The following is a 27,934-nucleotide window of genomic DNA, read 5'->3' as shown; positions in this document are numbered from 1 at the left end:
ACAGACTGGCCTCAGAGTCCAAAGATCCACCTGCCTCTGCCTCTCCAGTACTGTGATCAAAGTATGTACTACCATGCCCAGCTTTTTAAAAAAAAAAAATTTACCATACCCACACCAGATCACCCCACTCCTCCCTCCCACCTTCATGTTCTTCCCCTGCTCCCCTCTTTTTTTAAAAAAAATAATCTACCAGTTTCTGCCTACATGAACATAAGACAATCTACCAACTACACCCCCAAAGAAAAATGACACCCCTTCAATTGCCAATAACTCCTCAGCTGAGGTGAAGTTTCATAGCCCTCCCCTATCCATAGTGGAATTGTTTGCTGGCTTTATCTTGTGCAGGTAAACCATAGCTGTTGGGAGTTGGTGAGTGCAGGGGCTCGTGGCATGCCCAAAAGACAGCATTTCACAGTGCTCCTCCTCATCCCCCAGCTCTTACATTTTACTGTCCCATTTTCCTTAGTGTTCCCTGAGCTTTGTGAGGACCATTATTTTAATTTGTTAGACAAGGTCTCTCACTTGAGCTTGCAATTTCTGCTAGACTGGCTGGCTCCGGAATCCTAGGGATCCAACTCTCTCTGACCTCGTCCAGTGCTGGTGTTTCAGGCTCACACTGCAATGCCATACCCAGTTTTACAGGTCAGATGTAGGTCCTCTCGTTTACACAGCAAGTTCTTTACCACCTGAGCAATCCACACACGCGTGCACGCACACACACACACACACACACACACACACACACACACACACCAGCTCCTACTGGTTCTTTTTTATATGGTTTTCTTTCTTGATTTGCTGAAGCCCCATTCTCATCCTTTCTTTTAGCATGTCACTATTATTATTGTATGAGGGAGGGGCGGGGGTCAGGAGCTGTAGAACACACACGTGGCAGCCAGAGGACAGTGTTGGGAGTCAGTTCTCTCCTTCTCCCATGGGTTCTCTGGATCAAACCCAGGCATTCAGGCCCTCAGGTTTGTGTAGCAAAGCAAATATTATAAAAAAAAATTTTTTCCGGGACAGGCTTTCTCTGTGTAGCCCTTGCTGTTCTGGAACTCGCTCTATAGGCCAAACTGTCCTTGAACTCACAGAGATCCACCTGCCTCCCAAGTGCTGGGATTAAAGGTGTATGCCACAACTGCCCAGCTATTTACTTTTCTTTATACAGGCCATAATCTTTTCTTTGTATGTCACATAGTTTGCACACGTTCAGCATTCAGTCATCTAACTGACAACTGTTCCTTGAGACCTTCTTTTTGTATACCCTTGAGGTTAGTTCAAGGTAAGAGTTTAGGCCTTTCCAGATGCTTCCTGCATTGTGCAGAGTCCTAGGCCTAGACACTGGGCATGTGTTGGAACGTCTCAGAGTCCCCACAGATGTCACATTCCTCCATTTTCCTTTATGTCTTTAAGTCTATTATTTGCCCCAACTAACAGTTATCTTCTCAAGCAGCCAAAGCAAGTGCCTTATTGTTTTCAAGGAACACAGGCTGGTGTGTGGTGAGCTCTGATCTCAAAACCGTGATGACCTTTAGTTCTAAGTCGCATCAAACCACAGTCCCATGTGTGAGGTCTTCCAGGGAACCAAACAGTTCACATAATGACAGCTGTCTAAAATGCACTTTGAGGGCCTGAGGAGATGGCTCAGTTGCCTGCTGGGCAAGCATGAGTACTTGACTTTGAATCTCCAGCACCCATGTAGAATCCAGGTACGGTGGCATGTGTCTATAACCTTAGTACTGGGGAGGTGGAGACAGGGGATTTCCTGGAGTGCTGGTTGGCTATCCAGACAAACAGAACTAATGAGCTCAGATTCTGTAGGAGAGACTGATATCAAAAAATAAGGTACTAGGGCTGGAAAGGTGGCTCAATGGTTAAAAGCTCATATTGCTCTTGCAGAGGACCTGAGTTCTATTCCTAGCACCCACATTGGGCAGCTTACAACTGCCTATAACTCCAGCTCTGGGAGATCTTATGCCTTGGGCAACTGTACTCACATGCACATATATACATAATTTAAAATAGACCTTTAAAAAAAAAGGTAATGGCTAGGTGTGGTGGCATATACTTTTAATCCCAGCACTTGGCAGGCAGAAGAGGTGGATCCCCATGAGCACTAGATCATCCAGGCTACACAGGAAAACCCTGTCTCAAAAACTGAAAAAAAAAATGTCACGAGGCAGAGGCAGGCAGATCTCTGTGAGTTTGAGGCCAGCCTGGTCTACAGAGTGAGTTCCAGGAACTCATAGAGTTCCAGGCTGCACAGAGAAACCCTGTTTCAAAAAACCAAAATAAAATAAAATAGTTAAAAAATAAAAGAGGCACCTGATATCAACTTCTGGCCCCCACACACATGTGCATATACATGCACATATGCACACCTGTGCTATATAACACATAAGTAGAGGTGGTAGCTTGGAAAGACTCCAGTCCCATTCCTTCACTTTAGTGACTATCAAACCTGTTTTTCATCATGATTATGGCCTGTTGGTTTTCAAAGATACCCATGGAGCTTGATGAGACATGAATATAGTTGAAAGGTTACAATATTAGCTGCTTTTACTCACATTCACAGTTTTTTGTTTTTATTAATGTACATTTTCCAGATTGCCACCAAATCTTTAAAATTTAAGGAGTTCTGAAATGATATTCTGACTGATTTTGCAAACTTTTCCTTGCCTTGGTTGTTGGGGATCATTTTTGGAGCTCTGTGTCACTCTCTTTTAACTGAGGTCTCTCCTAGACAATTTCAAGACTCTTGTCTCTAGCTACACTTTCAGTACCATCTTAAAGGGAAAGCCAAAGAAAGCACATACACATTAAAGCACTTCAAGGCAGAGATGGCCCCTGACCTCCACACTCAAGAAAGGGAAAAGAGTACTTTTATGAGGTGCTGCTAAGTGACTTAGGAGCTTTTTCACTTACCATTAGCCCTAACCCTAAAATATATACAAAAAACCTTTGATGCCATTTCCTTCACACTGGCCTCTAAATCCCTTTTGGATTATCTCACTGGCTCATATTTATGCTTTCCAGAAACCCCTTCACCAGCTTCAACTCGTAGCCTCTCTTACAGGTAAGTAATATTGCACTTCCTTTTTTGTGTGTGTTTGTTTTTGAGGCAGGGTCTCATGTAGCTCAGGCTGGCCTCAAACTCACTATGTAGCTGAGACTGCCCTTGAACTCCTGATCCTCCTGCCTCTGCCTCCAAGTTCTGGGATCACAGGTAAGCACAACCATACATAGTTGCCTTGTTTCCTTTTCTAGGGATGTGTTCATAGTGATTCTGCCAGCATTCTTAGAGTTCCTTATTGGCTTATTCTACTAGCATTCATACATAATCTGTAGTTTATGAGAAGATGAAGAGTACTGTGTATAATATGCATTCAAGTCATTGTCTTCTCAGTTGTAGGCAGGGTTTTCTCTCCTCTCTGTCCTAAAAGCTCACTTTTTACATACACTTCTACCTTTATCTTTCCTCCTTTGAGTTTACCTTTGTTATTGTTGTTAGTTGATTAGTTTTTGAGACAGTGTCTTGGTCTATAACCCTGGCTATCCTGGAACTCACTATGTGGACCTGCCTGGACTTGAACTTGTTTCAATCCTCCTGCCTCTGTGGATCCAGACGCCTGGGATTACAGTTGGGATGGTGCAATTCTAGCTTTATTGATGCTTTTATTTCCATTCCTTAGACCTTCATCTGCCTCCTCTGGGCAGGGGGTTTCTTTTAGACCATTCCTCAGTGGGGACTCAGGCCACACAAGAGTCCTTACTCCCAACAATTCTGGTAAGTTAATGTTCTCAAGTTTCCTTTACAATAAGGGGAAGGTCTGAATTTTGCCTGAATAGTACAAACCTGTCACCAGTTAAATTCTGTTATGTACAGTTTGGAGGATTAGGCTGGCTCCTTCTTTCATATTGTCCTCAAACTAGGGATGAAACCCAGGACTAGGGCCTTCCTATGTGTCCTAATCACAAATTAGACTTCCTGAGACAGGGTCTTGTACAGGTCAGATAGCCTCGACCATCAGTGAGGTCCAGGTTTATCAAAACTGTGATTGCCCTGCATCTGCGTCCCCAGTGTTTTAACTACAGGCACAGACCACCAGGTTTGGCTTTTTTTACATCCCACTTGAGGTTTGGTAAGAGGGCTCATCAGGTAAAGGCTTTCTGCCAAGTCTGGTGACATGAGTTTGATCCCTAGGATCCATGGGTGTGGAAATTGTATGATGGAAGGCAAGAAAACCAACTCCTCAAAGTTGTCCTCTGACATCCATCTGTGCATCATGGCTCCTGTGTGTGTGTGTGTGCTGGTGCGTGTGTACACACATACATAATAAATGTAAAAAACTGAGCTCCGGATTTTTAAATCCCACACTGAACATGTTGGGAGTTCAGTTCCAAAGGCTGTAAAATCCAGTGTCTGTTTTTAAAGTCCTGATGTTCCCAGCCTTGCTCCACATTTTTACACTGCCTCTTTCCACTCCAGTTAAACTCCAGCCTCAGACTGTTCTGTCCACATGACACCGTAGATAGCTGTGTTGGCATGAGAAAGAAAATTGATATGATGGCCCATTTCTCAAAGTGCTTAGCTAATTGTTTTCAGACATGTTTTCTTTTATTAGCCCAGGCTGGCCTGGAATTCCCATTGTAACTGAGGCTAGTCTCCCAAGGGCTGGCATTACAGGATTATAGGTATGTACTTTTAAAAATATATACATATACATACATACATACATACATACATACATGTCTTCCCATGTAGTCCAGGCTGGCCTTGAACTGTCTATGGCCAGGTTGGTCTCAAACTCATGATTCTTTTGCCTTGATTTTACAGATATTGAAATTACAGGCATATACCACTGTGCCAAGCTACTTAGTAGTCTTTCCCTTTCCAAGTAGTAGTCTTTATTTAAGAGCTCACTAGATATTGTGGCCCACAAGTAACATGACTGAGAAACTGCCCAAGTACGTTATCTGTCACAATTCTGTCCTATCCTTCAGGTCAGAGGGAGAGCAGAGCCACACCAGAGAATCTTCCTGGTTTCCAACTTCCGGTCCTACAGGTGATGTCTGGCAGCCTAACTTGTATGTGTGTAGAACTGTTGAAGTTAGGCCTTCACACTAAAGGCTGAGGCCTAGAGTGGTAGAAGGTAACCAGTGGCAAGTGACACAGGTGTCACCGTGACACACAAGTGCTTTCGGATGCTCGCAGTTTCGTGAGTCTGTCTTACTGACAGACTAGTTTGCTGGTTTTGTGTTTTCTAAAATTAAGTCACATAACAGTAACTAGTCTTGGCCAAAAGCACACAGACATTTCCAGTAGTTCCACAACAAAGTTTTTGTTTTGTCTTGGGTACTGGGTACCTTGTGCATTGTAAGTAAGTACTCTCCCAGTCGTCTGTATCCCCAGACATTTTCCATTTTTAAGTCAGATCTTCGTGAGTTGACCAGGCTAGTCGTGCATCAGTCTCCCAGACAGCTGTGATTACAGGCCTGCACTATCAGCCGGGCAATGAAAAGTCCTTTTCAATGGAATGTATCTTTTGGATGAACAAGGAAGAGCGTTTATTTCTCAAGGTGAATTTATGAAACTAATCCTAATTCAAACAACAAAAGGAAAAGGTGTAGTCGAAGTCTGTAAGGAGATCCAGTAAGTGAAATTTTCAGTCTTGCCTTTTAATTCCACTTTTGTGTCTTGAGTTTTGAGATTTTTTTTGAGGCTATTTTCACTGAAAGTTTCTCAGGAACCAAGAAACAGTTCCTGCATATTAAAATTGGGATATATTTATTTCCATAATCCAAGATGCCCTTTTAAAAAATTAATTTTTTAAAATTTATTTATGTATATAAGTACTCTATCTGCATGTATGTCTTTATACCAGAAGAGGGCATCAGATCCGCTATAGATGGTTGTGAACCACCATGTGGTTGCTGTGAATTGAACTCAGGACCTCTGGAAGAGCAGCCAGTGCTCTTAACCACTGAGCCATCTCTCCAGTGCCCCTAAGATGCCCTTTATTTATTTATTTTTGTTTGTTTGTTGAGGAATACTTTATTTTGGAAAAAAAAGAACTTTAATTAATTTATTTATTTATTTATTTTATTTATTTACTTTTTTAATGCCAAATGCTGTTTATTGAAGGAGGGAAGAGGTCTTAAATACAGGCTTACAGCACAGTGGGAGAACCCCGGAGGGCAGAAGTTCGCTATCGATGTTTTACAGTCTTGCATCTAAGCTGTTAACGCCCATTATGCAGGATACACAGACAAGGAACTTCCTTTAAGCATTCAGGAGGGTGGAACCCGGCAGGAGCATAGGGAGGATATCAAGGTCAAAGTCAGCAAGCAAGGCAACAGTTACCCAAAACAGGGGCCAGGGCCCTACAGGTCCCCCTTTTACTAAAAACTGAGCTTCTGACTTAGGTTGCATGGATGCCCTTTATTTTATCAGTAAAAAAAATCAAAATTTAAGTAGGGCCTAGTGGCTAAAGCCCTCAGCTACTCAGAAATCTCAGCTACTCAGAAACGGGGGCAAAAGAGGACCACAAGTTCAAAGCTAAGCCTGTGCTATAGTATGAGTTTCAGGCCTTAGTAAAACCCCATCTGGAAAATGAAAATTAGCCAGGTACTTACAATCCTAGGTTTTCAGGTGAAATAGGAAGATCACAAGTTTGAGGCCATCTTGATTACACAGGAAGTTCCAGGTCAGGTTGGCCAGAGACCTGTCTTAGATAAAAAAAATAGACAAACTAGAGATATAGGTCAATGATAAGTGTGCTTGCTTGGCATATACAAGGCCTTAGATGATATCCTTAAAACAAGAGAATAAATGGACTGAATCTACCAGGTTGAACTCAGTCCTCAGGGGGAGTCTGCCCTGGAGGAGATGGCAATGGGGGGTGGGCTGGGGGGAAGGGGGGCGCGGGAGGAGGGAGAGCAAGGGAACCTGTGGCTGATATGTAAAATTAAATTAAATTATAAAATAAAAAAATTAAAAAAACGAACAAGAGAATAAAAAGAAATTAAGGTCTAATAATGAAACCAGTTTCTTTGTATGTAAATTAAATGTTTTTTAAGTTTAAAAAAAAAAAAAGGTCAGGCCAGGCTGCAGGCTGCGGTGGTGGCGCATGCCTTTAATCCCAGCACTCGGGAGGCAGAGCCAGGCGGATCTCTGTGAGTCAAGGCCAGCCTGGTTTACAGAGCAAGAACCAGGACAGGCACCAAAACTACACAGAGAAACCCCTGTCTTGAAAATCAAAAAAAAAAAAAAAAAAGTCTAGGGATGTAGCTCAGTTGATAGAGTGCATGCCCAACATACACAAAGCCCTGGTTCAATGCCCTGCACTTCATAAAACTGGGTGCATGCACTCAGGAGATGGACCAGAAGTTCAAAGGTATCCTTGCCCACATATCAAGCTCAAGGCCCATGTCTCAATGGAGAGAAGAAGAAGGGACAGGAAAAGAAGTTTTTTATTGCTGCTGCTGTTTTTCTTTTCTTTTTTAGATATTAGGAGCCCAGCATAGTGACAGCACACCTGTGATCCCAGCATTTAGGAGGTAGAAGTAGGAAGATTAGGAGCTCAAGGCCAGACTGAGATACCTGAAACTGTCTCAAAACCAACAACAACAACAAAAACACCCCAAAAACCTGAGGTTTGAGCTGTAAGAAGCAACACTGAAGGAACAGCATCCCTCTCATAGAACCTTACAAACAGAGATCAACCTATAAAGAAATACAAGAGACCTATAAATATGTGGCCCCAAGTTGAATCCTGTTAGAAACACATTTATAACTGGGTGTAGTGGTACACACCTATCATCTCAGCACTTGAGAGGTCAATGGTGGAGGATCAGGAGTTCAAGATCATCCTAGGCTACATAACAAGTTTGGAGGCTAACCTGAGCTATGTGAAACCCTATCTCAAAAATAAAAAACCCTGCATCTATGAGATACTTGAGGAATCTTATTCTGTTGGGCACTATTAAAGATTTTTTTCTGGGACAGGGTCTCACTTGTAGCCCTGGCTGTTCTAGAACTCACTATGTAGACCAGGCTGGCCTCAAACTCAAAGAGATCTGCCTGCTTCTGCTTCCTGAGTGCTGAAATTAAAGGTGTGCAACACTATGCCCCAAACTTTAAACACCGAGTAGTATTTTAGGTCTGGTGAGTCTATATTTACACATATATAAGAGCAAGTACATACACATATATATGTAAATATAAAAATTTATGGATAGGAAGTGTGGTGGTCTGAAAGGAAATGACCCCCCCCCCCAAAAGGGATTGGCACTATTAGAAGGTGTGGCCTTGTTGGAGGAAGTATATCACTGTAGGGGTAGGCTTTGAGGTCCCTTTTGTTCAAGCTTCCCTCAGTGTGACAGTTGACTTCCTATTCCCTGCAAGCCAAAATGTAGCCAGCATGACATATGCATGCATGCCACCATGCTCCCCACCATGATTATAATGGATTTAACCTCTAAAACTGTAATCAAGCCACTCCAATTAAATGTTTTCCTTCTAAGAGTTAACAGTGGACATGGTGTCTTTTCACAGCAATAAAAACCCTAACTAAAACAAGTTGGTACCAGGGACTGGGGTATTGCTGTGATAGGCCTGACCATGTATTTGTTTGGAGGAATTTGGACTTTGGTAATTTGGGTTATGAAAGAAGTAGAATGCTGTAAGCACGGCTTAATGGGGCAAACTAGTAGGAACATGTAAGACAAGGTGCTAAGAGTAGGGTGGGGGGACTCACTCAAGAGGTTTCAGAGGAGAAGAATTTTAGTATGTTGCTTGGAGATCATTCTTGTGATATTTTGGTGAAGAAAGTGGCTGCCTTTTACCCTTGTCCAAAGAGTCTACCTGAGGCTAAAGTGAAGAGTTTTGGATTAATTCCATTGGAAGAAATCTCAAAACTGCCTAGTATAGACACTATTGTGTGGATATTAGTGGTAACTCTAATGAAGATTTATAGTGAAAAGGAGCAAGCTGGAATGGAGCAAGCAAGTGGAATGGAGCTAAATCCTGTGTTCAAGGAGATAAATGGGTTAAGAAATGGAATAAAGGGAGTGGTGACCTCAGGGCAAGATCCCACCCAGCTAAGTTTCCAACTTGTGGAAAGACACTAAAGAAAAGCTTAAGAGCTGGGCATGGTGGGATACACTTTTAATCCCAACACTGGGAAGGCAGAAGCTGCCAGATCTGAGTCTGAGGCCAGCCTGGTCTACAGAGCAAGTTTTAGGACAGCCAAGGTTAGGCAGTAAATGACAGAAAGCTGGTGAAGATGTAATTGAACAAGGAGGCCATGTTCCAGCCCCATGAAGCAGCAGAGAGTTAAGGACAGAAGAAAGGAGTTATGGAATAACACTACTGAGGCCAGGCATGTGTTGGAGGAGTCCCTGAATAGAGCTAGTAAAAAGGCTGTTGTATGAAGCTGTGAAAATGAAGCCTGGATTGTGTTGGAGAACCCAAGTTGTTAGAGATGCCAGAGTCATGGGATACCTGCCAAGGAGAGTTGCTAATAGGGAGTGGAACAAGCCCACGAGAAAGAAGTGTGTTGCAGTCAACAAAGCTGAACAGAGTTGGAGATATGAAGAACATTTTGACATCAGACACAGAGCTGCAGAGTTTGGAGTTTGCCCAGTTGGTTTTCGCTCTTGCTTTGGTCCAGTATTTCCTTACATGCTCCATTCCCTGCATTTTGGAATGGTAACGTATATCCTGTGTCATAATATGTTGGAAGTATGTGATCTTTTTTATTTTATTTATAAGGATATCACAGTTAAGAGATTGCATAAATCTCAGAAGAGACTTTGGACTTTAAAACAAATTTGAGAGTATTACAGACTATGGGGACTTTTGAAGTTGGACTGAATATGTTTTTTTTTTTAACTGTGATATGGTCAGGGAGTAGAATGTGGTGGTCTGAAAGGAAATGACCCCCAAAGGGAGTGGCATTGTTAGGTGGTGTGGCCTTGTTGGAGGAAATGTCACTGTGGAGGTGACCTTTGATAGTCTCTTTTGCTCAAGCTTCCCTCAGTGTGACAGTCAGTTGACTTCCTGTTCCCTGAAAGCCAAAAATGTAGCCAGCATGACATCTGTGTGCATGCTGCCGTGCTCCCCACCCTGACAAAAATGGACTGAAATTCTAAAACTGTAAGTGAGCTACTCCAATTAAATGTTTTCCTTATAAGAGTTGCAATGGGCATGTCTCTTCACAGCAATAGGAACCCTAAGACAGCACATTAAATGGTATCTAGATTTTGCTTTAGTATAATTTAGTAGAAAGAGGCAATAGAATATATAAATAAAATATTGGCCATGAGTTGGGGTTTTTTTTGTTTTTGTTTTTGTTGTTTGTTTTGTTTTTTTTTTTTTTTAAATGTTGGATGATGGGTTCCTTATTCTAGTCCATCCTTTAAAACAAAACCTTTTAGGACTAAAGAAATGACTCAGGGGCTGGAGAGATGGCTCAGTGGTAGGAGTACTGACTGCTCTGACAGAGGACCTGGGTTCAATTCCCAGCACCCACATGGCAGCTCACAGCTGTCTGTAACTCCAGTTTCAAAGGACCTTACACCCATGGCAAAACATCAATGCACATAAAATAAAAACAAGTAAATTGAGAGAGAGAGAGAGAGAGAGAGAGAGAGAGAGAGAGAGAGAGAGAGAGAAAGAGAGAGATGACTCAGCATTTAAAAGTACTGGCTGCTCTTTCAAAGGATCTGGGTTGGATTCCTAGTACCCTCTGTAATTCCAGTCTCCAGGGATCTCTGATGCCCTCTTTTGTGTGCAGAGGTACACAGACATATATGCAGCAAAACACCCTTAAACATAAAATTTAAAAAAGAAAACACTAAGAAATTAAAAATAATTATTGAAAAAGTGCCTCATTCCCAGGGGTGTAAGATCTCTACCTTCCTGGTAATTGCCTTTTGATAAGATAGTCAAATATTCCTGTCTTCCCAAAGTTTCTCATATACTTAACATTATCACAAAGTACTGACATATTCTAGAGTTTCTTAAGTAACAACAAAGCCCTCATCATACAGGATGTATCAAATCTTAGTTTGGGCTGGGTATAGTGGCACACACCTTTAATATCTGCACTTGGGAAACATGCAGGCAGATCTCCGTGAGTTCAAGGCCAGCCTGGGAAATGGGAAAGCTCATAGGAAAAGTCTTAGACAAGCTCTAGGAAAACAGGAATAGTGAGACCCTATCTCAAAAATAAAATTTTGGAAGTTAGTCATCACACCATGAGGAGACATCATGGGGAAGCAATGACGGTTGGTTCTGTTCCATTAAAGGAAACACCCCTACTTGTGTTTTGTCATAACATGCAAATCTGTTCTCTGCCACAGACATTCTCCCAACAGAGGCAGATGGGACTAGCCAGGAGAGAAGGATGGAGCATTTCCAGATAGACACCCATCTTCCAGGTTTGAACTGTGCATAATGCTCAAGGATGGACTTCAGTGTGCAGTACCCACTAGGGGACATAGGCTTGGAAAATGTGTACCTGCTGTTTCTTGGTTTCATTCTGCTGCTTTTTCTCTTGAACTTTATATTCCTTTTTCTCTTCAAAACATTAAAAAAATTTTAAAATGTGTGTATGTGTGAATGAGGGTATTCCACTTGCATATGGGTGCGTGTGGTGCATGTGCCCTTGGAGGACAAAAGAGGGTGTGTGATTCCTAGAGCCAGTTTTACAGGCAGTTTGTGAGCTGACTGACATGGGTGCTGGAGAACCCAGCTTGGGCCTTCTTGCCAAGCACAAAGCATGCTTGCCTGCTGAGCCATCTCTCAGACCCTTGAATTGTTTACTAAATGTATTTTGTATATGTACCTGTTAGGGGTCAGAGGACAACTTGTGGGAGTCAGTTCTTTCTACCATGTCTGTCCTGAGGATCCAACTCAGGTCACTGGCTCTATCTTATATCAATGCTCAAGAAAGCTTTTAGGTCTTATACTGGGCTTCAGGAAGATAATTCTCTCTCCCTCATGTACTGCCTTTCATTACCTACTTTGAAACTAAAGTTGCAGAAATCCTTGGCCTTATGCTTCGGGGCAGAGAGACTGGGTAATATACTTATCCTGGTTCATTTCTGAATCTCACTTTTTAGCTTTGGACATTGCTTTCCTGTTGCCAATGTTAATAAGCAACACCTTAATTTATTTATATTTTTGTCTTTTTTTTTTTTTTTCCAGAGCTGAGGACCAAACCCAGGAACTTGCGTTTGCTAGGCAAGCATTCTACCACTGAGCTAAATCCTCAACCCCAACCCTAATTTATTATACTTTCTTTTTTTGTTTTTCGAGACAGGGTTTCTCTGTGTAGTTTTGGTGCCTGTCCTGGATCTCGCTCTGTAGACCAGGCTGGCCTCAAACTCACAGAGATCCGCCTGCCTCTGCCTCTCGAGTGCAGGGACTAAAGGCATGCACCACCACTGTCCAGCTTATTATGCTTTTACTCATTGTTTATTCTACATCCAGTTGCTGTGAAATGTTTTGATTTTCCTTTGTCAGAACAATAGGTAGAATAGATTTCCATCTTACTAAAGTATATAGATTAATAAAGAGGAAAACAATCATAAAAGAGATACCCTTTTATGGCCACTGCAACTCTTGCTATTACAGGTTCCAGAACAGTGGGATGAGCAAGTGGAGTTACAGCCTGCTGTCACTACTGAAGCATCAATAAATCTTGTCGTCTGACTGCTGGGAACCAAGTGTGTGCTGACAGATGCTGACTGTCCTCTAGTTTTCTATTTTTATTTACTTTACTGAAATGTGTCCTGAATTACTGAAATGTGTCCTGAATCTTTAAAGAATAAAAATAGACTAAATCAGAAATAATTTAAGTGTGCTGGGGCTTGAAATTAGGGTGTCATACATGCTAGGCAAGAGGTCTATCACTGAGCCACACACCCAGCCCTTAAATCAGTTAATGGACTTGACTACATTGAATCCCTAGACTCAGGCTAGGTATAGATGTAGCCCATTGGCAGAGTGCCTGCCTATCATACACAAAGGCCTGGGTTTGATCCCCAATAATGCATAAACTGGGCATGATGGCACATACTTTTTTTTTTTTTTTTTTTTGAGACAGGGTTTCTCTGTAGCTTTGGAGCCTGTCCTGGACTACCTCTGTAGACGAGGCTGGCCTCGAACTCACAGAGATCCACCTGCCTCTGCCTCTGCCTCCCGAGTGCTGGGATTACAGGCATGTGCCACCACCGCCCAGCTGGCACATACTTATAATAACCGCTTGGGAGGTGGAAGCAGGAAGATCAGAAGTTCAACGACAGCCATGGCTTCACCATGAGTTCAAGGCAAGCCTTTATATATATATACATGTGTGAATATATACATATAGATCTTTAAACCATAGGTGTGGCAAAGTAGAGAAGAGAAGCACTTAGAAGAAAAACAATTTTATTGTTGGCCTTAATTATTTTAGCAATTTGGGCCTTTGCTCTATTTTCAGGTGACTAACCCATTGTTACCAGTGTTGACATTTATTCTAGAACATCATTGAGTTAGAAGACCATGGTCCTTCTGTCCCCAAGACAGATCCTATAAAGAGGGAAACATTTCTTGTTAGATACAAATTGAACCAGTAGCAAAAAAGGAGAAAACAAAACAAAAAACCAACAGTCTCTTATCAATCTGGACAGAAAGTGGTGTCAAGTTTGTAAATCCAAACCTGTAACATCCCCACCACCCTTCTCCTCTGTTACACTGTGACGTTATGTTTCAAGACAGGCTCTTACATAGTCCAGGTTGGCTTTTAACTTGATATGTAGTCCAGGCTGGCCTTGAACTCCTAGATTTCCTGCCACACCTGCCAAGTGCTGTAGTCACAGGCACCATGCCCGGCTCATCATGCTGTAAAGGGCGAATCCCCTAATTCCCCCTTCCAATAAATATACAAATATTCACAACCTAATTATTAAAATTTTTCACAAACTGTGTAAGGAGTTACCCTGAGACAATAGAAATAAAATGGTAGAAGGCAGATTGGTCCAGTATCAGAAGCAAGAGCATTCTGCTTGTGTGAGTGAGCGACAAAAGGAGTGAAAACACCCGACTGGTATGAGGGAGGGTCTGACAAAGCTGGGACAGTGCAGATCCCAGCTGCAGTGTGCATGGCCATGTGCTCAGAAAGACAGGGACGGGCACAAAGCAGCCTTGTATGCTCTGACAGATGGTAGGATTTGGGGTACACTGAGATCCTAAGCTGGTCACAATACTCTCCATTCCAGGTCCCACAGAGGTGTGGGGCTGAGACAAGGCTTAAGTGTACTAACGAGAAAGAACAAGAGGAGAGCAAGGGCCCTTTCCAGCCATTGTTTGCCCAGATCCCTGGCCCTCTCCACATGAGGCTAGAGAATTGGGTTTCTGTTGATCCAATTCTTTAGTTTGTATCCTGGTCACCTCCCCAGTCTACTGTCAGATTACTATCCTGCCTTGCCCACTATGAACACAAAACTTTTTAGTTCTTTGTGACCGAGTGTTTCAAAAAGGTTTAAACGGTCAATAAGGTGGTTTATCTTTCAGTAATAGACCTCCCCCTTTTCTTTCTCAACCCCCCTCAGTCTTGTATGGCATCATCATCATCAACATCATCTTCCTCCTCCTCCTCCTCTTCCTCACCATCTTCTGGCAGTTCTTCATCCTCATCTTCATCCTCCGCCTCTTCATCTAGACAAACTACCACCTCCGCTGGCTGAGGCAGTCGAGAGTCAAACCAGTCCAACACTTGCTGAGTGCTAAGTCTTGATGCCTGACTCAGTTTAAGGATATCAGCTTCCTGCAGCTGCTGGTGGGCCGCCCAGTACCTCTCTAAAGGTCGTATGTCTGGTGGGGGTGGTGGGGCTGGCAGAGGTGGTGTCTTGGCCCATTCTTTCAAGGAATGAGTTGGTGGTATAGGCATAGCTGGATCTTGAAAAGTAGACGGACCAAGTACTGCATTGTCCCGAAACCATTTCAGTTGTCCATGCTTCAAGGCATATCGGGTATCACCAAACCACTGAATGATCTCAGGGCGAGGTAAACCAGTGATCTGTTCTAGTTTATGGTAATCTTCCCGTCGTGCCCACTGGCACTGCAGGAAAAAGGATTTGAGGATGGCCAGCTGTTCTTTGGTTTTGCGCTTAGTCTTTCGCTGGTGCTGCATGTCTGGCGAAAGGTACTCTGTGGGGCCAACCCTACCTGCTACTGAGTTATTCCGTAGCCTTTGGGGCCAGGGTGGTTCTATGTGTGGGGACAGTGCCCGTTCACTGGGCGAGAATGACTGTGGCCTATAGCCCAAAGGCTGGAGGGGTTGAGGGGTGGCAGTGGTTCCATTAGCCAGTACCTGGAAAGAGGGAGATGGAGGTGTCCCACTAGGTGCTGATTCCTCCTTACAACCACTGACAAGTAATGAGATCGATGGGGGCTTATCCCCAGCACGTGGCTGATGGACAGCTGTGGGCTGATTCCAGGAAGCAGTCCCTCCACATGACTGGTTGGACCCCCTTTCTGCATGCTCCTTAGAGAGTCCACTGATCTGAAGATCCTGACAAAAATCTGATTGGTGGGGGAATGCTCTGCTACCTGTCATCAGAAGTTCCTTCACTTTCTGGTGACTCTGTGGCACCTGTGGTACCTGAGAGGGTTCCTCAGGCTCAACCTTCAATCCTTTCATCTGGGTGGGCTCACTAAGAGCCGGAGGACACAGTTCAAGAGCAACCTGCTCTGGAGAGGGCACTGGAGGTGTCTCCTGTGGGGGCCACACTGTATGATGCGTGAAAGAGAGAAGAGACTTGAAATGGAGCTGATCTCGGTGGTACACCACTCGGGCTCGAGTCTCTTCTATCTCTTCAGATGACCAGCTAATGCCACAGCGGAGGCGTTGGGCCATAAACCAGGTCTTTACCTTCTCCATCTGCAGCCCATACCGTAGGCAGAGGAGTGCAATGTCTGCCAGGCTTGGGTAGGGGAAGTAGCTGAAGGTCTGTAGCAGGTGTTCATTTCCATCCAGCTCACTGGTCTGCGCTGCTTGAGTCCACACAAGCTGTAGTTCCTCAGAGATCGGAGGGAGGCAGATGAGCCCTGCTGCCGAGCTGTTAAGACTGCTGGCGTCTTTACTAGGAGGCATGGTGTGCTCTGACGTGTGCCCTTCAGAGACAGCTGTAAGAAGAAGAAAAACAGCTCCATCACCGAGGCTCTTCTGGCCCATCTTTTAATTTTTACCAAATTGCTAGACACCAAACAATTTTCTATTTGAATCATGTTGTATTGCTCCTAAAATGCTTCAATCATTTCTCGATTTTCACAATCCTGTCATCAGAACCTGCCATAATTCCTGGTTCTTTATATGAAACACAGAGTCCACAGAAGTTGGGATAAAAATGACCCCAAGTTACATGACAAAATTCTGTCTTTAAAGGCTAAGGAAAAAAAAACGTTATCCCCCCAAAGCTTTTACCTTCCCAATTTCAATTTGCTTCTGAAAGCTATCACTCACTCTCCCCTTGAAGTTCATGGAACAGTACTCACAGACTGAATACTAAACCACAAAAACCAGAATGCAGTAATGCAGTAATCTCAGAATGATTTCTCTTTAGTGCCTAACGATCTTGGATTACTCCCAGAACACAGAGACAGGAAACCAAGCCATCAAGTCGGCATGGAAGTGTAGACCTTCAACCTGGCACCTGGAGGTTAGTCAGGCATGGGAATGTATATTTACAACTGGTACTTGGAGATTAGCCAAGACTAAGAGTCTAGGAGTTCAAGGACAGCCTAAACTACTTAACCCTGTCTCAAAGCACACAAACAAAAAGCCAACAAGGAAACAGAGTGGGGGTATTGTGCCTAGCCTCATGCCCCCCCTCATGCCTCCTTTCTTGGTAATGGGAGTGAGTTCTGTGAATAGGAAGCTGCATTCAGAGTACTTTAAAGCCCTAAACTCAGATGGATTTTTCCCCCTACCCCGAGTAGGAAGACTTGGAGGCCAGGATCTTGTGATAAAAAGAGCTTTCTCCCCCTGTGTTGTTAAGGGGGAAGAGCTTACTCCCCCCGGTCTTGTTAAGGGGGAAGTTTCCTCCCTCAAGTCAACTTAACAAAAGTTTTCCTTTCTCCGAGTCTCCTCTTACATCTCAGACTCTCTAGGGAGCCCAGAGATGAACCCTGCCCCCCATTAACAGCCCACTGCACAGTCCAGCTTGCTCCTCAAAACCAGGTGGACAGGTTCATTAAACACTAAGGCTAGCTCCTGCGGCTCCCCAGCAGCAGCACTGCTCCCAGGGTTCTGAACAAGGGGACCTATTCATTCCTCAACGCCTGTGAAGCTAGTTCCCAGAATATTCTGTAAACATTTTCATTCCACTCCCTCCTTAGGCATTAGAGCTGCTTTAACACATCATGCTTTATTCCTGGAGGAATCCCATTCGTGTTTATATTACTTCTGGTTTGTTCAGGATAGGATAAGATTCCTGTGTTGGGCTGGAGAAATGGCTCAGAGGTTAAGAGCACTGACTGCTCTTCCAGAGGACCTGAGTTCAATTCCCAGCAACCACATGGTGGCTCACAACCATCTGTAGCGAGATCTGATGCCCTCTTCTGGCCTACAGGCATACATGCTGTATACATAATAAATAAATAAATCTTAAAAAAAAAAAAAAAAAGATTCCCGTGTGAATGCTACTACTGATTGAGAAAACAAATTTCAGGTCCACAAAGGGCAGTGTATCAGGGGTTCCTGTTTTCACTTCTTTGGGGACCTCCAGGCTAGGCAAGTGCTGTAACACTAAAAGGTCAAACCCTGGGGGCTTTATTTACTTTAATCGCTAAAAAAAATTTAAATTAGATTTTATTTTATAAATGTTTTATCTGAATGTATGTATGTATGTATGTATGTATCACGTGTGTGTTTGGTGCCCACAAAGGTCAGAAGAAAGCATCAGTTCCCCTGGATCTGGAGTTAGTTAGAGTTGGTTGTGAGCTGCCATGTGGGTGCTGGGAATGGAATCCAGGTCCTCTGCAAGAGCAACAAGTGCTCTTAACTGCTGAGCCAGCCCCCCCAGAGGCTTTAGGATTACAAAACTTTACAATCATTTTCGTGTTTGTTTGCCATAGCTTTGTTTGGTTGGTTGGTTGGTTGGTTGGTTGGTTTGGTTTGGTTTTCCGAGACAGGGTTTCTCTGTGTAGTGTTGGCACCTTTCCTGGATCTTGCTCTGTAGACCAGGCTGGCCTTGAACTCACAGAGATCCGCCTGGCTCTGCCTCCGGAGTGCTGGGATTAAAGGCGAGCACAGCTACCACCCAGCTTGTTTGCTATAGCTTTCAACATTCAAATCTAAGAGACCTGAGTCCATGCAGACCCTAAAGCAATATACTTGAAGGGTGCTTTACAAGAGATGAGACAGGTCTACGTGGAAGCAGCTTTTGAATTCTTAGCTCCTGCTACTTTGTGGCTAGCTCTGAGAAATTGGGTAAGTCACTGAAACCCTAATGACCCTCCATCCCATTTGCCTCCTATGCAAAGAATGCTGCATGTATAGAAAAGTTACATACTGTCACTGAACATCTACTGTATGCCAGGCAGAATGCACTCAGCAACAGCAGCCTTTAGAGATGGGAGGTTTGGGGACCTCAGACTTGAGATCTACTGCAGCTTCCCTGTCTCCAGAACGCTGTTTGTCCTTAGCCAAGTTATTTCACCCAAGGCTTAGTTTCTTATCAGAAAAAAGTGGTACCTACCCAGGAAGTCTATACTGGGTAGAAGCCAGGGTCTTCTGGTAGGCAAGCGCTTTACCACTGAGCTATACAGCACTAGCCCTCATGATTTTATATTCTACATTTTGGGATTGGATACAATTTCAGAATTAATTTTGCTGCTTTGGAAAAAAAAGGGGGGCTGGAGAGAAGAAGACTCGATGCTTAAGAGCACCTTGCTGCTCTTCCAGAGAACCCAGGTTCAGTTCGAGCAGCCACAGGGCACCTTATTGCCATCTGTAATTCCAGTCCCAGAGGACCCGATGCCCTCTTCTGGCTTTTGTAGGCATTGCATGCATGTGGTGTACAGCCAATACTCATACATGTGAAATAAAAAAATAAAAATCAGGGCCACAGTTAAGTCTTATAGGGATAAAGGCACTTTCAGCAGAGCCTACAACCTGAGTTTGATTCCTAGGACACATGGTGGAAAGAGAGAACCAACTCCCACAAGCTGTAGCCAAGAAATTGTCTAGTCAGTGTGAAGAGAGCTGACAGAAGACTATGAGGTATGTGCAGCTACATGTCTCAAGCAGCATCTTATTCATGAGGTCTGCTATCCTTCAGCTTCTCACAGCACAAACTGGATTACTGCAGTACAATGCACACTAATACAACATCTTATTGTAGAGTCTATATCTGGTTATCATAATACACAGGTTGTAGAATTCCTGAAATAGAATGTTGGCTTCTATTTATTATTACTATTATTATTATTATTATTATTATTATTATTATTATTATTTTGAGACAGGGTTTCTCTGTGTAGCTCTGACTGTCCTGGTACTCCTTCTGTAGTAGACCAAGCTGGCCTCTGCCTCCGGGGTGCTGGGATTAAAGGCACGCATCACTGTGGCTGACTAGAATGTTGTTTTATATCAAAACATAGCTGCATAGCTGGTAATCCTCTGGAAGAATCTGTTTTTTAACTAGGAGCATACTGTAACCAGGATGGCTCATAAGAATGGCAAGTAGGGGGCCAGGCATGGCGCATACCTTTAATCCCAACACTGAAGGCAGAGGCAGGCAGATCTCTTGAGTTTGTGGCCAGCCTGGTCTACAAAGTGAGTTCCAGGACAGCGAGGGCTATGTAGAGAGACCCCGTCTCAACAACAAAAATGACAAGAAGGATGGACTCCACAACTACAACTGTCAATATTCTTGTGCCTCCATTTTGGACTGGGCAGAGAAAGCGAATCAAAACTAGAGGGTTTCTACCTGGGGCAGAGATGGTGGTGGTGGTCTAGCTATTATGCATAATCACACCTGCACCCTTATTACAGATGCCAAATGTAGTATTCTACTTAGTCATTTATTGAAAAACTATACTCAGCCAGGCGATGGTGGCGCACACCTTTAATCCCAGCACTCGGGAGGTAGAGCTAGGCAGATCTGAGTTCGAGACTAGCCTGGTCTACAGAGCAAGATCCAGGACAGGCACCAAAACTACACAGAGAAACCCTGATCTCGAAAACAAAAACAAAAAACTATATTCAACACTCTTCCCCCCTTTGACTTCTAACATCCCCAGCCAGATGGAAAGGACAAGCAGCCTAAACTTGCAGTATAGATGCCCATTCACTGGTAGGGAAAAATAGGACTTTAGAATGTTCTGCTTGAACACAGGCTTGTACTAAAATAGAAGACAAAGTGGAAAACTAGATATGATCCTGCTCTTCCCTAAGTCTTTATTCACATAAGATCTCAAGCACTGCCTAAGGTGTGCCTGGGTAGTACAAGGACTTTTGTGATGTTTAGCTTACGTGCTTGTGAACTTTTTAAGATTATGAACTTCTATGGGAAGTTCTATCTGAGTCTATGGGAATCAGATAAAAATTACAGAACCCCTGGGCTGGAGATACGGCTCAGCACAGGTTCAGTTCCCAGCACCCATATTGACAAGATTCATAACCACCTGTCCATCTTTAACTCCAGTTTCAGGGGATCTAGGGCCCTCTAACTTCCATGGGCTCCTGATCACACAGGGTGCGCACACACACACACACACATAAATCAATCTTTTGTTAAAAGTGGCAGACTTTCAGAAAATTATGACTTAAAAAATTAAAATATCTCTAATAACATTCACATTTGCACTCAGAGGTCACTGCCAAGAGGCCAGCTTCAGAATCTCTGCCTTATAAGGCTTCCTAATTTAATGAAGGCAGTGTGGTATCTTACATAAAAATGAACCATCAGTTAATGTGAACAAATGTAAGCGTAGGAGTCAAGAATTAAGGCTGTCTGGAAGGGGGTATCTGCGGCACCAGTTGGGGTGGTAAAGGTGCTAAATGGTTCACAGATGACATGACTAATACCCACTGTGTCCTGGGTACCCAAGGTTAGCTACTCTCTAGTGCCACAGTCTGGCTTTATTCAGTTGTCTGGGTGCTTGCAACAGTGTGCTTCTATAACTGTTTATTCCCCTGTGTGGCTGCCCATTTCTGGGTATTTGTATACTATCAATTAAACATCATGAAAACCTATTAAAATATGAAAACTAAGTCACCTCAAGGGCCAAGCCAACTCAGGAAGATCACAAATTCGAGGCCAGCCTGAGTTACAGAGTAAAACTAGATAGACAGAAAAATTAAATGCTTTGGAGAGACTAATTCAAGACTATGCATCAAACCCTGCCCAGTGAGGGCAACTGTAGACTGAACGGAGTGTGCTCCATTCAGGTGGGTTCCCAGTGTGCAATCTCGATTCACTCTGAAGAATGCCAAACTGGAACACATACCCATGATCAGAGTGAGTAGCTCTCATGCAGAGTGGTACAGTAGAGTTACCTGGGAAATTGACAAGGCCACCCTCCTCCCCATTCCCATCTGATTAGTGGACTGGAACGCAGGCATTCATAGTTTTAAAAAGTTGTCAGGGTGCAGTTAATACTAGAAAAGAAGTTAAACAACACACCAAAGATTGGTGAAATCTGCTTCCAATGGTAAAGTTTAGGTTATTGCATGTAATTAATCTTTAGATTTCTGGCTTAACTATAGCTATAAATGGACTTCAAACACATGACGAAAAGGCTCAGACACAACATCGACCTAGGCCCACACTGATTTTCAAGCAAGCTTGAGTTTTCTTCCAGTTTACAAGTCTGAGATGGGGGCGCAACACCGGGAACCTGCGAGGAGTTTTCGTTTCCTGGTTGGCTGTCTCAGTATGGAGGGGCACGAGAGTCAGGGACTGGTTTCCTTTAAATCTTTCATTCCCAAATGGCATTGCTCCCCAGAAGTAAGGTCCGATTGCATATGCGTGTTGAGGTCGCCAGGAGGTAGTCATGGGCATGGGGAAGACCTGGGAGGCAGTCTGAAGGGCCCGGAACTGGGTCGGAGAACAAAAAAGTTGCTGCAGCTGGAGCGGTGAGCCCCAGAAGCCGGGGGAACCTGCATCCTCGGGGAGGGCATCCCAATCCCTTCTTTCCCATCCCCCTACACACACTCCTTAGCCTCCCCGGGTTACAACAGACTCGAAAGTCCAGGGGAGGGAGGGGAGAGGGGGACAGAACCCGACGACTTCCAACGGCGGATTCTCCTCCCCCAACGAGGATGGGGCTCTGAGGGTTGAGGTGTCGCACCAGCCGGGAGGCAGGCCCAGGGGCTGGGGGGTCGGTCACTCACCGCGGCGCGGCCCGGGCGGCGGCTCCCAGCCTCGCACCGTGGGCCGGGGCGGGAAAGGGGAAGAGGAGAGGACAGGGTATCCAAGAGGGAGAAGGGCTGCGGGACCACGGGCTCCCTCCCGGCACGCAAGCCGCGCCGAGCCCTGGACCGCCGCTGCCCCCGCCCCCGCCCCCGAAGCGAGGCGCTCCGCCCCTTGCTCGCCCGGCTCCGAGGCGGAGGAGGGGCCGAGGTCCGGATTGGTGGGCGGGCACCGGCACAACGCACCGGACCGGCCATTGGCTGCCCCGGCCTTGGCCCAAGTCCGCGATTGGCTCCGCGGGCCTAAGCGGGTCACTGTGTGCGCGTAGGGCAGGGAAGATGTCTCCCAGGCCCCAGCGCGTTCAGTGCGTCTCTGCACCCTGCTAAGTTCTTTTCTGATCTGCCTGCCCCCGCCCCAGGGAAGCTTTTTTAAAATACCCCCTCCCGGTCTTAAACCGCCACCCAGCCGCCGCCAGTTGCGGCCGCGTAAGGAAACGCGTTTTTAAACCCGCCGAGAACATGCTCAACGGGGATCAGAGGTTTTGGCCTCCAGAAAGACGAGGATCTTAAGAACCCGGAGACTTCGGCCACTTCTGAGGTCTACGTGGCCACAGACAGATGTTTCCAATGATTTAATACTCTGGTTTTCGCTGTTGGGGTGTGACTAAATGTGCTGTTCACTAAACCATTTTCCCATATGGTACAAAGTTCCCGACCAAATTGGGAACATTTACGATTTCCCATCTTACTTAGGAACAACACTTCCGAAGTGACTTCTGTTGTGGACGTTTGAAAAGGCCCAATCTTAACTATTTAGGTCACTACTCTTCCTTACCTACTGCTGCATGGATTTTTCTTGAAAAGAACAAATGGGGCCTGAAAAAAAAATGACTCGGAGATGAAGAGCACATGCTGCTCTTCCAGAGGACCTGAGTTAGTTTACCAGCACCTACATCACAACCACCTGTAACAAATTCTGAGGGATCTGAAGCCCTCTTCAGGACCCTGTGAGCACCTGCACTGACATGCTTATGTCCCCGTGTCGTCGCCGCCCCCCCATTTTAAAAAATAAATATTAAAAAAAAAAGCCTACTCACCCCAAATATGGCACCAAAGACAGACCAAAGAGATGACTCCATCCAAGTATAGCTTGGTGAATTGGACTTTAATTGGAGTTATTTACAGAAACAGGAGCAACTTATCAGTGGTTGTGCCTCCCCACCCCCCAATAAAGTGTCTCTCTCTTCCTAACAACTGTTAACAGTTTATATATCCTGAGGGAATGGACGGAACTGTGAACTCCTCCCCCAGCAACCCGGTATTTCTGTAAGGTGTGAGTGGGACCTCATGAGCACCCTCCATGACAGAGTGTTAATGGGCTCAGGCTTGTGTGGATCTCCTGCAGGTAACCACAGATGTACTTGAATTCAGGAAGGGGACAGTTTTTACCATAACCTAAGATAGCATTGCATTCCACAAGTCCTCGCTAAGAAACCAGGTACCAGGAGGAGAGGAGGGAGGGGAAACTGGTTGGTATGTAAAGTAAACAAACAAAAATTAATAAGAAAAAGGAAGAAAGAAAGAAACCAGGCACAAAACTCCCTTTGTTCTTCAGGGCTGCACTCCATGCAGGCTGACAGACATTTTAAATGTGTCTGCTTCGATGCTGAGCTATATTTTCTGTGGCTAGTCCATGATCTGCCTCCAATCCCCCTTCCTCACTACACTTAGTAACTCAATCTCAATATTAAAAGCCGTCTATGTCCTTAAACACTGATAAAAACATCGTGTGGTCAAACAAGAAAAACAGCTTCCTTTTTAAAGTTAGACACCTTTGATGTGTCAGGCTTTGAGCCATAGCTGTCGATATTTACAAGACATTCTTCTGGATAACAGTACAGTGTCCCATTGGTTGGTCTGTGATGAAGAAACGGGAAATGGAGCATTGTAGGTGGGCAGCCCTCAGTTACCAGGGGTGGGGGTGAAGGCAGCATCCCCTCATAACTATTGGACTGGGCGGCTTGGGAAGAATCTGTGCTTGTTTGGCTGAAAAAACAGGAGGGAGCTGTCTGTGGGAACTAAGCACCTGACTGGAGAGTTTGGTAAATTACTTTGGGCAACATGGATTATCAGCTTAGAATTTTAAAAGATAACAACTGAGTCACATTGAGTTTTTCAAACATTCACTCCCCAGAGTTAGAGGGCTGGAAGATGGCTCGCTGGTTAAGAGCACTTGATGATCTTCCTGAGGACTAGGGTTTGAGTCCCAGCAATCACATGGTTCACAACCATCTGTAACTCCAGTTCCAGGGGAATGCCCTCTTCATGGGCACTGCATGCGTGTGGTACATGGACATACATGGTGCCAAACACTCAAATATTTCAAAGTAAAATAATCAAGAGGGTGGCTGGTGGGAGGAAAGAAAGAAGAAACTCCCGTAAACTGGTTCTAGAGTACAGGCTTGCTTATGGGTTTTAACCTGCAGGTTTAGAAGACACATTACCCAATTAATGAGCAGTCATCCAGGGTCACATTATAAAAAAGAACCTGCCTTTAGCAGGACTTGTACTTAAGACTGGGGACTCACCCCGGGAGGTGGTGGCACATGCCTTTAATCCCAGCACTCAGGAGGCAGAAGCAGGCAGATCTGAGTTCCAGGATAGCCAAGGCCACACAGAGAAACTCTGTCTCAAAAAACAAAATAGGGATTGAGGATTTAGCTCAGTGGTAGAGCGCTTGCCTAGCAAGTGCAAGGCCCTGGGTTCGGTCCTCAGCTCCGGGAAAAATAAAAATAAACAGAAAATGTCCATAGTGGAAATGTTAATTTGTTAAGATTGATGTGTCCCACTTGGGCATGGTGTTTCACACCTTTGATCCCAGCACTGAGGAGGCAGAGGCAGGCAGATCTCTGAGTTCGAAGCCAGCCTGGTCTACCAACAGTTCCAGGACAGCCAGGCCTACACAGAGAAACCCTGTCTCAAAAAACAACAAAAGAAAAAAATAGATGTTTCCCTCCTTTCTTTCCCCTCCATCACACTCCCCCTCTGTCAGGTGGCAGTGGATGCCAGGCATGTTGAGATTGCCTGAGCTGGGATACGCTTAATTTGGGTTTAGTAGGGGTACTTGTGTGGTTTACAGTTATATCTACTGATAAATTATTATCCCACTACCGGCATAGTTTCTGGACTGAACTGTCCTCCTATTTCATGTTAAACCAGCGAAGCAACAATAATAACTCCAATTTGTTTGTTTGGTTGGTTTTTTTTTTTTTTTTTCAAGACAGGGTTTCTCTGTGTAACAGCCCTGGATGTCTGGAACTCTCTTTGTAGACAAGGCTGGCCTAGAACTCACAGAGATTGGTCTGCCTCTGCCTCCCAAGTGCTGGGATTAAAGGCAAGCACCACCACCACCACCCGGCCCCTTTCTTATTCTTTCTAGTAAATATTATTTACTCATCATATGAAAAGGTTACCAGAGCAGCGGGACTGGTACCGCTCTGTGCATACAGGCGCCTGCTGCCAAGCCTGATCACCTAGGTTTGATCCCAGGGAAACCACACGGTGGAAGGGGAGAGCCACTCCCAGAAGGTTGACCTCTGCCCCACCTGGGTCTTGAACGCACACAAATAAGCCAGGTGTGGTAGTGCGTGTCTTTAATCCTATTACTCAGGAGGCAGAGGCAGGTGGACTTCTGTAAATCTGAGGACAGCCTAGTCTACACAGTGAGATCCCGGACAGCCAGGGTTATATAGTGAGACCTTGCGTCAAACAATAACAACAAAAAGCTATCAAAGATCATATATCCAAATACGTCACAGAAAAAAAAATGTTTGCCATGTAATTTTCATCAGCTTCTAAAAAACTGTAACTTATCCATTTTTTCCCATTCTACTAATGTTCACTTTGTGCCCAATTTTGTATTTTTCTTCTTAAAAGTTGTATACTTTGGGGACACAGAAATCTGACTCTACCATGTAACCAAATGACCAAGCTCAATTTCTGTCCAGCTTTTTGCGTCTCCTAAGAAATGCCAGAGCTGAAGGGAGCTGGAAGGCTGAAAGTCAGAGCTGCAAGTGGTGGGGTTTGGGATGGATTTGAAATACTAAAAACTACATTAAAGCTGTCTGTGAAAGAAAGAATTCAGACCGACCCTCCACCCAACTACAGTGTCTTAAGTGTGGGAAAAGGCTAGGACCACAGAACCCCTGCACAGCCTGTACCTACCTCTCCCTGGGGGTCTGGCCCTCATGTTGACTCTTCATATCTGGTATCCCTTTCCATACACACTAAGAGTGGGTGCTGGGCAGTGACATCACAACTTGACTATTATGATGTAATGAGGAGGCATGCTCCAACTCGGGCTTCCCTAATAGGTCTGTTGTCTCATTACACTATGGCTAATTCCGTTATTTTATCATTCGGATGTGTGGGAACCAATTCTGTTAAAACCTGATCCTTTCCAAGGACTCTGCCCTTTATAATTTATTTCTGTCCATCCACTTTGGATTAGAAGTCCTTGCTTTTCATCATTATATTGTTTGCTTTAGGGTTGCCTTTGATAAGCACAGGACTTCCCTCTCCCCCTGCGGAAGGATCAGAGCATAACTTAGAAACAACGAAGAATCCCGACCTAAGAAGAAATAGCTTGTCCCAAGCTGTTCCCTTTAACTGAACCAACAGCTAGTGCTGGATCCCAGAGAGAGTTCGGCCCTCCGAACTCTCCCACTATCTAAAATGATAAAAAGATCTTATTGGGGTGTCAGGGTTGCCTACCCTACTGTACCTCCTTCTCACCCAACTTTTACACAAAGAACTCCAGTAGAAAGTGTTGGCAAGATAGCTTGGGTAAAGGTGCTGTGTTGGATAGTTTCATATCAACTTCACACATGCTAAAGTCAGCTGAGAGGAGGGAACCTCAGAAAATGCCTCCAAAAGACAGGGTTGTAAGCAAGCCTGTAAGGCATTCTCTTAATTAGTGATTGATGGGGGAGGGCCCAGCCTATTGTGGGTGGGGCCATCCCCGGGCTGGTGGTCCCAGGTTCTATAAGAAAGCAGGTTGATCAAGCCATGAAAGCAAGCCAGTAAGCAGCACCCCTCCATGGCCTCTGCATCAGCTCCTGCCTCCAGGTTCCTGCCCTGTTTGAGTTCCTGTCCTGACTTCCTTCAGTGATGAACAGTGATGTGGAAATGTAAGGCCTCTCCTCCCCAGCTTGCCTTTTGGTCACCGTGTTTCATTGCAGCAGTAGAAACCCTGACTAGGATTGGTACCTGTGGCAAAGCCTAAGGATCCGAGTTCTATCCCCGGGACCCACACAGTGAAAGGAAAGAAAAAAACAAAAACAAAAACTGTCTCCAAGATTACCCTCTGACCTCCTCGAGTGCCCTCCCAATAAATAAATAAAAATTATTAAGTAATAGCTAGGTATGGTGGTTCAAACCTGTCATCCCAGATGAGGCAGGATTATGAGTTCAAGGTCAGCCTTGGGTTACATAGGACCTGGCCAGCCAGAGCTCCATAGCAA

At 44.6% G+C, this 27,934-nt stretch overlaps 2 protein-coding genes across 4 annotated transcripts in view; one reads left to right on the top strand and one right to left on the bottom strand.

Annotated features, from left to right (window-relative positions):
• Rnf212b (ring finger protein 212B) overlaps nt 1–12,721 on the top strand; it is a 31,944-nt gene extending 19,223 nt beyond the window's left edge. The window contains exons 6-10 of the mRNA XM_059273086.1: nt 2,910–3,076; nt 3,693–3,787; nt 5,005–5,066; nt 11,368–11,445; nt 12,644–12,721. Coding sequence (XP_059129069.1) covers nt 2,910–3,076; nt 3,693–3,787; nt 5,005–5,066; nt 11,368–11,430 — 387 coding nt within the window. The 3' untranslated portion in view covers nt 11,431–11,445; nt 12,644–12,721. The remainder of the gene's footprint in view (nt 1–2,909; nt 3,077–3,692; nt 3,788–5,004; nt 5,067–11,367; nt 11,446–12,643) is intronic.
• A 703-nt stretch (nt 12,722–13,424) lies between these two features.
• On the bottom strand, nt 13,425–26,737 carry Homez (homeobox and leucine zipper encoding). 3 transcript variants are annotated; one of them, XM_059273632.1, is made up of 3 exons: nt 26,637–26,737; nt 14,663–16,180; nt 13,425–13,582 (listed from the first exon to the last, which is right to left on the bottom strand). In XM_059273632.1, the coding sequence occupies exons 1-3, from the start codon at nt 26,659–26,661 to the stop codon at nt 13,530–13,532; spliced, it is 1,596 nt and encodes a 531-aa protein (XP_059129615.1). In that variant the 5' UTR covers nt 26,662–26,737; the 3' UTR covers nt 13,425–13,529. The 3 variants fall into 3 exon arrangements, with proteins under 3 accessions (XP_059129615.1, XP_059129614.1, XP_059129616.1); XM_059273631.1 differs by lacking the exon at nt 13,425–13,582 and having other exon boundaries at nt 14,534–16,180; XM_059273633.1 differs by lacking the exons at nt 13,425–13,582; nt 26,637–26,737 and adding an exon at nt 22,395–22,556 and having other exon boundaries at nt 14,534–16,180.
• Nucleotides 26,738–27,934: the final 1,197 nt, after the last annotated feature.

This window comes from Peromyscus eremicus, chromosome 9 (assembly GCF_949786415.1).
Source record: "Peromyscus eremicus chromosome 9, PerEre_H2_v1, whole genome shotgun sequence".
In the NCBI taxonomy this organism is placed as follows: Eukaryota; Metazoa; Chordata; class Mammalia; order Rodentia; family Cricetidae; genus Peromyscus; species Peromyscus eremicus.
Note: the sequence above shows the minus strand (reverse complement) of the source record. Positions and strands in the feature narration are given on the sequence as shown.

Bases quoted from the DNA above. Each gene is read 5' to 3' on its own strand.
- Homez (XM_059273631.1), bottom strand. From the start codon at position 26,661: ATGAGGGCCAGACCCCCAGGGAGAG. The intron at 16,181-26,636 runs GTAGGTACAGGC...TTCTTCTTACAG, and splicing joins GGCCAGACCCCCAGGGAGAG to CTGTCTCTGAAGGGCACACG.